The sequence below is a fragment of the Monodon monoceros genome, unplaced genomic scaffold, assembly GCF_005190385.1.
Source record: "Monodon monoceros isolate NGI ecotype Baffin Bay Population unplaced genomic scaffold, NGI_Narwhal_1 Super_Scaffold_3, whole genome shotgun sequence".
NCBI classification, from domain to species: domain Eukaryota; kingdom Metazoa; phylum Chordata; class Mammalia; order Artiodactyla; family Monodontidae; genus Monodon; species Monodon monoceros.
In genome coordinates, this window is record NW_021703780.1 from 102,274,949 (window position 1) to 102,289,650 (window position 14,702).

General features: G+C 47.9%; 2 protein-coding genes and 1 pseudogene across 10 annotated transcripts in view; 1 reads left to right on the forward strand and 2 right to left on the reverse strand.

The window, feature by feature from the left end:
• Positions 1–14,702, reverse strand: part of SLC41A3 (solute carrier family 41 member 3) — a 71,904-nt gene that overhangs the window by 51,497 nt on the left and 5,705 nt on the right. For all 9 annotated transcript variants that reach the window (XR_003796705.1, XR_003796703.1, XR_003796704.1 and 6 more), the window contains exon 2: positions 5,830–6,116. Coding sequence is in view for 5 of the 9 variants with exons in the window: in XM_029242674.1 (XP_029098507.1) it covers positions 5,830–6,084 (255 nt within the window). In the remaining 4 variants the exon portion in view is untranslated. The remainder of the gene's footprint in view (positions 1–5,829; positions 6,117–14,702) is intronic.
• LOC114907239 lies at positions 4,589–5,314 on the reverse strand (annotated as a pseudogene).
• LOC114907238 (heterogeneous nuclear ribonucleoprotein A1-like) lies at positions 7,266–8,728 on the forward strand. Its single transcript, XM_029242680.1, has one exon. The coding sequence runs from the start codon at positions 7,348–7,350 to the stop codon at positions 8,230–8,232; it is 885 nt and encodes a 294-aa protein (XP_029098513.1). The 5' UTR covers positions 7,266–7,347; the 3' UTR covers positions 8,233–8,728.

Consider the following 14,702-nt stretch of genomic DNA (forward strand, 5'->3'; position numbering starts at 1 on the left):
GTGTCACCCAGTGCAGCCTCAGCTTCTTCCCTCAGCTCTCACCCCTCGCCTCTGCCCTCTAGCCGCCTGCTTGCCCTCCCAGCCTCTCAGGCCACCCTGTATCTTTGCTAAGGCGTGACCCCTGCAGGACCCACCCTCCCTCCCCTTACGCCCACCCACACTCGGGGCCCGGGGCTTCTGACCCCTCTGCAGACCAGCTCAGTGTCCGCGGATGGCCAGCCTGAACTCTCACTGCGCGCAATGCAGAGAGCAGATGCACGACACAGTGGGGCTTCCTCCTGCCTGAGAGGCGCCCTCTGACCTGTGGCCTGTGTGGCCTGCAGGGGCCTGGGGGGCAGGGCAGCTGCACGAGGGGCAGCCGCTGTCGCTGAGATGGACACAGGCTCGGAGCCTCGAAAGACAGTGTGTTAATCTAACTACAGAAAAAAGTACACGCACAGCAAAAAACCACCAAAACCAACGTCAAAAGATAAATGGAAAAATGGGAAACATATTTACAATCCGTATCACAATGGAAAGGCCAATTTCCTTAAAATGTAAAGAGCCCCGAAGTATCAATACAAAAACAAACACCACTCCTCAGAAATACGGACAAAGGACATATCCAAAGATACTCAACCTCACTCACTCCTGATGAGAAATGCAAATCTCACTACAGTGAACACCGCTGGCGGTCCCAGTGACGGCCTCCGGGGATCCCGGCCTCTGAATCACGACCCCCAGGGTGAGCTGACCTCAGGGACTTGACGCGTCCAGTAGCCGGCAAAGATGCTGCTCCTGGGACCCACCTTGCTAGCAGATGGTCTCCTTCTCCGACCCCACACCTGGATGAAGCTGCCATGCTGGACATGCCCAAGGGGAAGGGATGAAGGCCTCAGCACGCTGACCCCTCGGCTGCAGCATCACGACACCTGAAGCCGAAACCCAGCTCTGCTGACTGCTGTCCCACAGCAGCCGTGGGGCACAAAGCTGCTTAAGCTCTGAGCCCCTGGAGCAGAGACCACAGCATACAGTGTATGATCCATTGCCAGGTGGTGAAAGGTCACAGAGGCTGAAGATAACGCCGTTAAGGGAGGTGGGAGCAGCCCCACATCTATCATGGTTACGGACGCCTATGCCCTTTGACCCAGCAGCTCTGCCTGCAGCAATCCATCTCACTCCTTCACCCAGACATGTAAAGAACGTGGCACTGTCAGCAGTGCTGCTCTAAGTGGTTACGGGCTGACTTGTGTGCCCCTCCCCAATCCCCAGCATCTCAGAATGGGACTGTATTTAGAGACAGGAAGCTGGAAGTGGGGGGGTGGCCCATATCCAATAGGCCCTTATAGTCAGAGGAGACTCAGACAGACAGAGGAACGACCACGTGAGGACACGGGGAGGAGACGGCCGTCTACACGCCAAGGAGAGAGGCCCTGCTGACACCTGGATCTCAGACATCCAGCCTCCAGGACAGGAGAATAAATGTCTGTTGTTTAAAGAACCCCATCTGTGGTACTTTGTTACAGGAGCCCGAGCAAACTAACATAGTTGTGAAACTTAAACAAACATCAGAGGAAAAAAGGTGAATAAACTCTGGTGTGTCTGCCTGATGGGATACTGAACGACCATTAAAAAAAAAGGAAGCTCTTGGTACTTCCCTGGTGGTCCAGTGGTAAAGAATCCGCTTTCCATTGCAGGGGATGCAGGTTCCATCCCTGGTCAGGGAACTAAGAACCCACATGCCGCAGAGCTTGTGAGCCTCAACTAGAGAGCCCACGCCCTCTGGAGCCCACGTGCCACAACTAGAGAAAACCCGCACGCCACAACTAGACAGAAGCCCGTGTGCTGCAACTAAGACCCAACACAGCCAAAAATAAATAAAATAAAAAATAAATCTTTTTTAAAAAAGGAAGCTCTTAACATATTTACAAAGAATAGCCTCTGAGATACACTGTAAAGTGAAAAAAGCAAAACACACAACAGTTTCTATGTGCCATCACATGCGTAAAAGGGTGAGAGGAATGCAGAGGCAGACGAGAAGGTGCAGGTCCTGGCTGCCCTGGAGAAGCGAGAGCCTGGGGACAGGCAAGGAGCACGTCCTGTCCCTGTGCACATGCTGACCTTTCGGGCACGTGAATGCTTTACTTTTCCAGAAAAACAAATGTATTAAAAAAAAAAAAGTGCAGCCTCTGGGCTCACGGAGTCTCATTCAACCGAGGAGGTAGAGGCAAGGCCCCAGGAAGTGATGTTGGGGGCGGCGTCCCAGGAAAGGCTCCGAGGGACATGGGAGGGGGAAGAGGAGGCCCAGGTGAGGCCGCGGAGCAGCAGGACCCACCCCTCGGACCATGACTTAAGCCAGCTGATCACGCTGTTCCATCCCCTCTGCCTACATGTGGCTTTCACGTGGGATGTGCCTCCCATCTGGCCGGGGAGAGGCTGGGGAGTTAGTCCCCAGGTAAGTTTCCTTGCACTTAAGGAGGAACAAGAACACGGTCTGCTTTTCTCCCTCTGGACACGACACGCCTCTAGGACAAAGCTGACCTGTGGAGGCTGACTAGCAGGATTTGGGAAGATGCCGGGTCCTTGGACACATCGTTGGCTGGTGGTGACACCACTTTCCAACCCCAGAATCGCCCTATCCTGGAAACCTCGTTTTGGGAGATGACATATTTTCTTCCTACTTACCCCACTGTAAGTCGGGTTTTCTGGTACCTGTGGCTGCAACCATCCTGATACAGCCAGGTGAGCTCAGGATGTTCAGATGCATTTTAGGAGGTTGGGTTTTATCCCAGACGCAGTAGGCAAGTGCACAGAGATTTAAAACTTGGGGAGAGATGCATCGTGGGGGCTGCTTGGCCGGGCCCTGCCCCCAGGCATGGGAAAGAAACACTAGAACAGTATCTCTAATTCTTATCTGAGTCGCAGCTTTTGTGTAAGTTCTTAAACATCAGCACAGAACTACCTGTGATGGAGTATCGACGAGAAGAAGAACGTCGGCCACAAACCCTCGTGGGCGAGACCCAAGTCCAAGGCCCCGGCACCGCATGTCACAGCCCTCCCGGGAGCCCAACCTGGGCAGTTCTCCCTCAGCTCTGGTTTAAGAGGAGAAAACCAGGAACACAGGGCAGCCTGTGCCAGTGACAAAGGTCAGACGCAAACCCAGCTGGTTCTGCTCTGGAGTCTGGGCTCCAAGCCACACAGTGTTCTGTTACCTGCCGCTCGAAGCGCAACCTATAAACCAGCATGTGCAGGGGACTTATATATCTGTATATTTACAGACAAGTATGTATATGTATCAATCAATGTGTGTATAAATACGCACATGTACGTGACCTACACACGCGTGTCCGTATCAGTGAGCACATGTGCGTGTGCAGGGGATACATGCTCAGTGGTGTTATACTGAACACACAATGAAACAGGTTTTTTGAAAATCGCGGCACAGAGAACAGACTTCAGGGAGACAGAGTCAGGAGGGTGGCGAGGAGGCTGGCGGCCTTCAGGTGGAAGAGGGAATTCTTGGGGGAGGTCTGCGGCATGTGAACTTCTGGCACGCGGAAGCCAGGCCCCAAGGTGCTCTGGAGGCTACAGCGGTGTGACTCACCGCAGGGTAAAGAAGGATATGGGGCCGCAGGGCACCAGGTCACTGGAGGAAGGAGAGGGCTGAGGGGTCTGGGGATCACAGAGACCAAACGGGGGCCTGGGGCTGGGTCACACCAGGGCAGGGACTCTGGCGTGACACATAGCCATGCTGGGGTCTGAGCAGGTCTGGGAGTAACCTGGAAAGGCAGCTGGCCGTCACCAGTGCTGTGACGCTACGAGGAACTGGACTGCATGGGCTGGAAGGGTCACTGAGGACCCCAGGTGGCAAGGGAGGGGCAGGCAGGTAGTGGAGTGAAGTGGGTGCAGACCGAGGGACGGTGGGGACCGTGGACACCGAGACGGCAGTGACCACTAACTGTGGCTGTGAGGGAATGTGGGTCCAATGTTGGAAGAGTTGCCAGATTTTCAAGGGAAAACAGGAACTTGAATTTTTATGTGACATCTCTTGATTTTTAAGTGGTCTTAAAAATTTTAAAGCACCAGCCTTACAGCTAAGTGGCAGACTGGGACTCAAACCCTGACTGGTTCCAAATCAGTGAGGGGCAGGCCTAAGTTCCCTGGGCACGGAGTGCCCGCAGCAAGAGGGGCAGAGGCTGCCGTTCCTCCCGGCTCACCATTCCAGACAGTCTGTGTTCTCAGCTCCTTGCCAACCAACAGCGACGACCTGGCCACTAATGGCTTCAAGTATTCTCAGGTACCATGCTCTTCCAGGGAGGACTTCTGCCGATCATGCTGATGAAGGAATGGGGCTTTTGATACTCAAAGAACAAGAAAGGGATGGTGGGCTTCCCTGGTGACGCAGTGGTTGAGAGTCCGCCTGCTGATGCAGGGGACACAGGTTCGTGCCCTGGTCCGGGAAGATCCCACATGCCGCGGAGCAGCTAGGCCCATGAGCCATGGCCGCTGAGCCTGCGCGTCCGGAGCCTGTGCTCCGCAATGGGAGAGGCCACAACAGTGAGAGGCCCGCGTACCGCAAAAAAAAAAAAAAAAAAAAAAAAGAAAGGGATGGTACACTGGTAGCTTTGTTGTCTGATGGGTTACTCCCAGTTCCTCACGCTATGGGGCTCTGTTAGGGTGTAAATCAAGGGGCCTGCCTCCCCTCGTAGGGCGACGACAAAAGAAGTCAAGCTGCCGAGCAGAGAATGTCATCCCTCAGGAAGCACTAACTGGAACAGGACTGGACACTTGACAGCAGGGTCAATATTTGGAGACCGATGTGGATATTGACCAAGAAGTCTCTCTCCTCTTCTTTTTTTTTTAGAAAAGATTTAAAAATATTTTCTAATGGAGATGATTATGCTGACATTTGTTCCTCATTCCACATCATCTTCAGCCAAGCTCTGAGCACTTACAATTCTCTAGCTGTTGGGAGCTTAGTCAGAAGCATCTGGAACACTGGTGGTGGAAGAGTTTGCTGCAGCACTTGCAGTAACTGCTGTGGCCGTCCACACACAGCAACTGCGTTAGTCAGGTGGTCCACACCCTTCTCATATTCACCTTGAGCTAGTAACTCTTTACTAAGCTGTATTTCTTTGAGGAAGAATTTCTGAATGGCTTCAGCATCTTTAAGGTCAGGTAACTTGGAAAGTGCAGCTCTCTCCTTGGCAAGCTTCTGTTTCTTTCTTTGTTCTCGCAGCCTGTTCCTGAAGTTGGGGTCACTCTGCCTCTTGCAGTCGAAGCAAATGCAGGACCCGCACATGCGGGCGGCAATGGCGCTGTTCTGGCCCTCCATCTCCTCTTCAATGAGGAGTGGGGTCGGCGCCGGTGGGGTCCGTGATGAAGCAGCTGACCTAGAACCCTCTGAGCGGACTGCGCAGCTCTGTCCCGACGCCCACAGTGAGGGACGCGCAAAGCTTTTTTTTTTAAGAGCACACTTACAAAGGATTGACTGCCAAGGGCCACCCTCCCCTCTAAGTACAGAATCTTGCGTGAAAATGAAACGGAGCTGACAGATAAAGAGCCAGTAACCTGATACCATTTAAGCACCTGGATCATGCCAGGCCTGAAATCCAGCCCCTCAGATATTTCAATTATATGAGCTAATAATTGTCTCTTAAAGCTTAACCTGGGTTAAAGTTAGTCTCTGATGTCAGTAACTAAAAGAATCTTGCCCAAATTTTAGAAAAATGGTATTTGAGAAGGTCCTGCCCCTTGCCCCCAAGCTGGACACAATGTGTACCTGCCTACTCCCTAGGCTGACACTAGACGGTACCCGACCCCCACCATCCCCATTTAGTTCCCTCTTACCTGGAAATAGTTCAAAAGGATGCCTGCCCCAGACAGTCCCAGGCCTGCAAACAGGAAGGGCACTGTCACCTGGAGGCCAATGGACAAGGTGGTCTCCCTGCTGAGCTCAGGCCCCAGGGGTTTAGGGGCCACCCTTTGGCTCTCAGGGACACTCAGCGGTCCATCTTCCGAGGCTTCAGGGAGTCTTCCTGTGCTGAGGCCGTGCAGCAGGCCCAGCTCCTCTGGCCTCCGCTGTCGGGTCTCCGTCCCGTCCATCTGAGTACAGCTGAGCCCCTGGCAGCCTTAACCTGGGAGACATAAAGCAACAGGGGTTGTAGGGCAGAGTTCCTGACCCCCATGGGGCTGACAGCCTGTAGGTTTTCACGCTCTTCTGTCCAGCAGAGGCTGCATCATTCTGTCTAATCCACAGCCCTTCCCTTGGAGCCTGCTCCACACGGCCTCCTGGAACCCGGATTTACAACAGCTTTTAATTTAATATGGGGAAAGTACATACAGAAGTGAACATTAAATATATATGAAGTGGAGTCAGCAAAACTGGAGGTATTAGGACTTCTGAAAATTCTTTCCTCCATAAAAGCAACAAGAAAACTAAAACTGTCAGAATCTTCTTTTTCAGAACTATGGATATTAATCAAAGGCTTGCAGCAACATATCTCTTCAAGAAAAAATGCTGAATCTCAGCATAAACAGCCACAGAATGATGCCCACGACGTCTGTAATGTTTGAACTTGCCTTCGTCCCATCTCCTGCTCTCCAGCTCTGCAGCAGCCTTAAACACCAACTGCCTGGAAAGATGAGAATGGGCCAGAGCTTTCTCAAAGCCTCGTTCCCGAAGAACTGTCACTATTGGACATCAGGTAGCTCACCAGAAGACGCCAGCTGCAGACTCTGTATTTCACCTGACTTGTGGTTTGCTTCGTATAAAAAGCCTTTTCCCTTTTTGGCTGCCTGAGGCAGTAGATAATAGTTGGGGTTAACAACACACTAGCCAAAAAGCCTAAAAGGAAAAGCCGTGGAATGAGATGCCTACTTGGGTTTTGAAAAGGTCCCATACAATCCCAGGACACTAGAAGGCCACCGGCATTGGGCTGTGCACATGCTCAGGAAATACCCGAGGAGACCCAAGCTCTCACCTCTGACTGATCTGGAGGCTCAGTACAAGCAGGAAGTGAAGGCTAAGGTAGGGCTACCAACTACCTGAGTGAGGGTTGAAGGGATGCCCTGACATGCACACTGGGCCCCTTTGGCAAGGACTGGGAGACCCGTCGGCACCAGGCATAGCGTTCAAGGAAATCTCCATCAATCACTAAGCAGAGGCTTCAGTGCCACATACAATAGAGAAAACAGACTAAAGAATTAGTTCGGACAAGTCATGAAACAAACAACATCTACAGTAAGCAGCAATAACAAACAACCCTGAGAAGAAGAGGGGAGAATCTGATTTCCAGAGGTGCCACATTATTTTATTTTAAATGTCCAGACTAACTAGACAAAAGCTTTAAATCAGCTATTTAAAATATGTTCAGCCTTTCTGCTCGTGGACGCCGCCGAGTAAGCATCGGTGACGTCTCCTCCCCCTCCACTGCCGTCATGTCTAAGTCAGAGTCACCCAAAGAGCCCGAACAGCTGCGGAAGCTCTTCATCGGAGGTTTGAGCTTTGAAATAACTGATGAGAGTCTGAGGAGCCATTGTGAGCAGCGGGGAGTGCTCACAGACTGTGTGGTAATGAGGGATCCAAACACCAAGCGCTCCAGAGGCTTCGGGTTTGTCACATATGCCACTGTGGAGGAGGCGGGTGCGGCCACGAATGCAAGGCCACACGAGGTGGATGGAAGAGTTGTGGAACCAAAGAGGGCCGTCTCAAGAGAAGATTCTCAAAGACCTGGTGCCCAGTTAACTGTGAAAAAGATTTTTGTCGGTGGCATTAAAGAAGACACTGACGAACATCACCTAAGAGATTATTTTGAACAGTATGGGAAAATTGAAGTGATTGAAATCATGACTGATCAAGGCAATGGCAAAAAGAGAGGCTTTGCTTTCGTAACCTTTGATGACCATGACTCTGTAGACAAGATTGTCATTCAGAAATACCACACTGTGAATGGCCACAACTGTGAAGTAAGGAAAGCCCTATCTAAGCAAGAGATGGCTAGTGCCTCATCCAGCCAAAGAGGTGGAAGTGGTTCTGGAAACTTTGGTGGCGGTTGTGGAGGGGGGTTTGGTGGGAATGACAACTTTGGTCATGGAGGAGACTTCAGTGGCCGAGGTGGCTTTGGTGGCAGCCGCGGTGGTGGTGGATATGGTGGCAGTGGGGATGGCTATAATGGATTTGGTAATGATGGAAGCAATTTTGGAGGTGGTGGAAGCCACAATGATTTTGGCAGTTACAACAATCAATCTTAAAATTTTGGACCCGTGAAAGGAGGAAACTTTGGAGGCAGAAGTTCTGGCCCCTATGGCGGTGGAGGCCAATACTTTGCCGAACCCCGAAACCAAGGTGGCTATGGCGGTTCCAGCAGCAGCAGTAGCAGCTATGGCAGTGGCAGAAGGTTTTGATTACTGCCAGGAAACAAAGCTTAGCAGGAGACGAGAGCCAGAGAAGTGACAGGGAAGCTACAGGTTACAACAGATTTGTGAACTCAGCCAAGCACAGTGGTGGCAGGGCCTAGCTGCTACAAAGAAGACATGTTTTAGACAATACTCATGTGTATGGGCAAAAAAACTCGAGGACTGTATTTGTGACTAATTGTATAACAGGTTATTTTAGTTTCTGTTCCGTGGAAAGTGTAAAGCATTCCAACAGAGGGTTTTAATGTAGATTTTTTTTTTTTTTTTGCACCCATGCTGTTGATTGCTAAGTGTAATAGTCTGATCATGATGCTGAATAAATTTGTCTTTTAAAAATAAATAAATAAATAAATAAAAATAAATAAAATATGTTCAAAGAACTTAAGGAACCATGTCTAAAGAAGGAAAGCATGACCCATCGTGTACAGGCATCCTCAGTAAGATTAACAGCTCCTTCTCATCAGACGTCATGGAGCCAGAAGAAATCAAGAAGCCATACCATGTTGAAAGTGCTCGAAGAGTTCTATGGGCAGCAAAATTATCCTTCAAAAATGAAGGTGAAATTGATTTCCTGATAAACGAAAAGAGAGAATTTGTCACTAGCACATCTGCCCTAGGGGAAATACCAAAGGGAGACTTTGAGGCTAAAATGAAAGGACCCAGACAGCTGGTTGTCCACATGAAGAAATAAAGAGCATTAGCAAGGATAACTAATAGGCATATTTTACAAAATAGTGTAAGCGTTATTTTTTGGTTAGTAACTCTTTTCTTGTATCTGATTTAAAGACAACTGCATAATGCAGTAGTTATAAATCAGTGTTGATGGGCACACAATGTAGAAGGATGCAACTTGTATGACAGTAAGGCCACAAAAGGGTGGGCACAGAGCTATATACAAACAAAGTTTGTATATACTAGTAAATTAAGTTGCTATTGAGTTAAAAATAACTATATATTATATATATATATCTTATAAATATCTCATATATATAAATACAATGATAAAGGTTAGGGCACACTAGAAAATACATGAGATCTAGTACAAAAGAAGGCAGTAATGGAGAATAAAGGAACAGAAAGAACCGTAAGACATAGAAAACAAAGCACTCCAACCCAGCAACGGCAAAATACATATTATTATCAAGTACACGTGGAACATTCTCCAGAATGGACCACACATCTGGGAGAAAACAAGTCTCAAATTTAAAAGGACTGAAATCATACAAAGTATGTTCTCCAACCACAATGGAATGAAATTAGAAACAAATAACAGAAGAAAATTTGGGAAATTACAAATATGTGCAAATTAAAAAACATGCTCAAATAACTGATGGGTCAAAGAAGAACACACGAAAGAAATCAGAAAATTATTTGAGAGAAATAAAAATACAACATACTAAAACTTATGGAATGCTGAGAAGACAGTGTTTAGAGGGAAATTTGTATATGCAAGTACCAAGGTTAAAAAAGAAGAGCTCAAATAAATAATCTTTCACCTTAAGAAAAATAATGAAGAAGAGCAGAATCACCACCATCCCCCTGAAAAAATAGTAGGAAGTAGGAAGTAATAAAGATTAGAGTGATAATAAGTGGAACAAAGAATAGAAAAACAATAGGGAAAACCAACAAATACAAAGGTTGGGTCTCTGGAGAGATTGAAAAAATTGACAAACCTTTAGCTGACCAAGAAAAAAAGAGAAAAGACTCAAATACTTAAGAGGGGACATTACTTCCAAACTTATAAATTTGAAAATAATTATGAGGGAATACTATGAACGACTGTATGCCAACAAATTAGAAAACCTAGATGAAATGGACAAATTCCTAGCAACGCCCAAACTAACTCAAGAAAAAAAAATTCTTTTTAACTAAAAGACCTATAACAAGAGATTGAATTAGTAATAAAAATATTCTTACAAAGAAAAGTCCAAGGTCAGACGACTTCAGTAGTGAATATAAAGCATGCAGGTTGGAAAGGAAGTAAAACTACCTCCATTTAGAGATGGCATGATCTTGTACATAGAAAATCCTAAAGGATACACACACACACACACACACACACACACACACACACACACACACACAATTACAGCTAATCAACAAGTACAGCAAGGTTGTAGGATACAAAATTGATACAAAAAAGTTAAGTTTTATTTCTATACACTAGCGATGAACAATCCAAAAATTAAGAAAACAGTACTACCTGCAATAATATCAAAAAGCATAAAATACTTAAGAACACATTTCACAAAAGGAGTTTAAAACTTTTACCTTGAAAACTGCAAAACATTGTTGAAAGAAAGTTTTACAAAGCTAACAAATGGAAAGATATTCCATGTTGTTCACGTGTTGGAAGAGTGAACACTGTTAAGATGGCGGCACTCTTCAAACTGATGTACAGATTCAGTGCAATCCCTGTCCAAATTCCAGTGGCCTACTTTGGAGAAAATGACATGATGATCCTGAAATTCATATGGAAATGCAAGGGACCCAGAATCCTAAACAAACTTGGAAGAAAGAACAAAGTTGGAGAACACGCACTTTAACATTTCAAAACTTAACTATGAAGCTAGAGTAATCAAGACCATGTAGTCCTGGGGTAAGACTAGAAATACTGATCAATGAAACAGAACTGGGAGTCTGTAGACAAACCCGTGCATCTACAGTCAACTGATTTTCAACAAGGATGCCCACACTATTGAACGTGGAAAGAACAGTCCTTTCAACAAATGGTGCTGAGACGACAGGACATCCGCATGCACAGGAAAGAATTTGGTTCCTTACTTCAAATCACATACAAAAACTAACTCAGAACGGGTCAGAGACCTAACCTAAGAGCTAAAACTATAAAACACATAGAAAAAAACATAGGTAAAAACACAGTGACCTTGGATTAGGCTTCAGTTCCTTAGATGTGACATCTAAAGTACAAGCAACCAAAGAAAAATTAGGTAAAAGTGACTTCATCAAAATTTCAAAGTTTTATATTTCAGAGAACACTATCAAGAAAGTAAAAAGACAACCCGCAAAATGAGAGAGGATATGTGCCAATCATATATCTGATTAGGATCTAGTTTCCAGAATATAAAAAGAACACTTACAACTCAACAATAAACCCAATTTAAACATTGGCAAGGGAGTTGGACATTTCTCCAAAGAAGATACACAATGGCCAATAAGCAAGCACATTAAAAGATGCTCAACGTTAGTTGTTTGGAAAATGCAAATCAAAACCATATTAAGATACCACTTAGCATAATGTTTTCAAGGTTCTTCCATGTGGTTGCACGAATCAGTACTGCACTCCTTTTTACAGCTAAGTAACATTCCATCATGTGGCTGGACCACATATTCTTTATCCTCTCCTCCAGGTGATGGACATCTGGGCTGTTTCTACTTTGGGCTGTTAGGAATAATGCTGCTCTGAACATTCTTATGCAAGTCTCTGTGGACATGGGTTTTCTGTTCAACTGAACTGTACATTTTAAAGGGTGAATTTTGGGTATGTGATTTATATCTCAATAAAAAGTATGAATCATTTGTGGAGGTCAAGAAGCAGAACACTCCCAGCCTCCGCAGACTCTCTAACTACTCCCCGCCAGAATAGTGCTAACTCGAGACATGATCACACCTCAGCTTGTTCTATTTCTCCTTCACTTTTACCAGCTATGACTACAGCGCTAAACAACAGATGGTCCCCTCCCTTTACTCTTTTTTTTGGGGGGGCGGGGGCTGCGCCACGCATGGCTTGTGGGATCTTAATTCCCCAACCAGGGATTGATCCCACGCCCTCGGCAGTGAAAGCGCAGAGTCCTAACCACTGCACGCCAGGGAATTCCTGACAGTCACCTCCCTTACCCACGACTTGTTACCTGAGGTCAACCATGGTCCAAAAGTAATGGAAAATTCCAGAAATAAGTTCTAAATTGCATGCTGTTCTAAGCAGTGGGACGAAAGCTCGCACTGTTCAGCTCTGTTCTGCTGGGGACATGAATCATCCCTTTGTCTGGCATATCCACCCGCAGGTCACTCATTTAGCAGCCTTGTAGGTTACCAGATCCACTGCCATGGTATTCAAGTCACCCTTATTTTACTTAATAATGGCCCCAAAGCACAAGCGTAGTCATGCTGTGCCTAATTTATAAATTAAACTTCATCACAGGTATGTATGTACAGGAAGAAGCAGAGTATATGCAGGGTTCAGCACAACCGTGGTTTCAGGCATCCACACGGGGTCTTGGGACGTATCCCCCATGGGTAAGGGGGGGATCCCACAGTAGTGTTTTGCTCACTTTGCAATTCAGATCAATAAGATCACACTCCATTTATTCTTTTCATGTCTTGTTTCTTTCACTGGACATTATACTTCTGAGATTCAGCCACACTGCTGAATCTGTTTCATTTTATTGTTACATAGAAAGCAACCGCATGAATATACCACAATCCATTCACCTGCTCTACGCTTGAGGGACCATCCAACTTACTTTCCTTTCCAAAATAAAAACTTGATTGCTTTTATTACACAAGTAACGTGTTCATGAGAAATAAGATTTACACAATACAAAAAGGTATAAATAAGTTTAAGTCCTCAACGTTACTGCTCCAAGATCACTAATGCTAAGTCTAGTGTATATCCTTCCAATGCACACATACACATATATATATACACAGTGTACACATACACATATCTTTCTAATGTACACACACACAGTGTACACATACACATATACACCATGTACACATACATATACACAATGTACACATACGCATATCCTTCCAATGTACACATACACATATACACAATGTACACATATATATATACACACAATGTACACATACACATATATACACAATGTACACATAAACACACACTCTCACACTCATACTGTATTTTTTTTTAAATCAGTGTTCTAGATCCGGGGTGTTTTTAAATATAAAATGTATACACCTTTCCACCTCTCTCTTCAGTAGAGATGCCTTTATGCCTTCTCTTGTCATCCTCGATAGCTGACCCCAGACAGTTTCAGGTGAGGAATGAGGTGGTGGGCTTACTGCACCCAGCTGCTGGTAAACTTTTTTCCCAGAGGATTTATAGCTTCAGGAAGAGCACGGGCACGTGGCTACCTGTTTAACACGCAGCCCCTCCCCAGGGGCAGGGGCACACTGGGCAGCAGAGGAGGTGCTGGGCAGAAGAGGGGTGCCCTGGGCACAATGAATGGAGGCAAAGGGGAGCCCCTCGTCTCCAGCCTGCAGAACTGCGGCCGGGACAGGCTTTGCTTGGCTCAAAAGTCTGGGAGTTACTTATTCCCACCTGCCCTGCACTTCCTGCCAAGCAGCCCAGGGACGCCCGCTGGTCGGCCCACCCGCAGGGACTGCCCTCACTGGGGACCCAAGCCCTGGTCCTTCATAAGGGCTGGAACCCACATCCACCCCCTCCCCGTGGCCTTCTGGCCCTCGACCCTCTAAGCCCGACCCCGTCCTTTAAATTCCTGCCACACTCTTGGCGATGCTGGGGATCTGAGCCAGGATGCCTGGTCAGGCCATGGCGCAGAGGCGGTAGCGGAGGGGGAGGAGGGGTCCAGGCCTGCCCCACGGAGCACCGCCCGTGCTCAAACCCGCCGGCGGGATCTCGGGTCCCCACTCTGCATTCTACGTGGAACCCACAGGAGGGAGGACGCTGGGCAGAACAGGGTTATGGGCCCAGGGCTTCAGGGCCGTATCCCTCATCTCTTCAAAAATAACGACCCCACTCCCATGACTCGTGGGGCGATTCTTTACCTCCTTAATCTTCACCAGACCCCAGGACTGCCCGACCAGTACTGCCCCGCTGAGCCCGACCACGGCGGACAGGGCCAGAGAGGCGGCCCCCTGTCCCAGGCCCACCTCAGCTGCTCAAGGACGCCCACCTGCAAGGTGTCCTCACTCAGCTTCCCCCCTCAACCTCTGCAGGGTCGTCGGCTGGGAAAGGAACCTGCTCTAGGATGTGCCTCAAAAACAAGCTCCCTGGACCTCAAGTTACCCGCTAGCTCTCAGCCCACTTCTCTCCCACCCTTCAGGACACAACCACAGACACACGTCCCTCTGCGCTCAGCACCAACGGCCCCTCCCTGCAAGCGTCTGAGCCAGGCCGGCGGTGAGCAGCCTCGCTCCGGCAGGACCCCCAAGCCCAGCACCCACTCCGCCCAGCCCCCGCGCCTCACCCCACGCGCCTCACCACACGCGCGCCTCACCCCACGCTCGCCTCACCCCACACGTGCCTCACCCCACACGCACCTCACCCCCACGCGCCTCACCCCCACACGCGC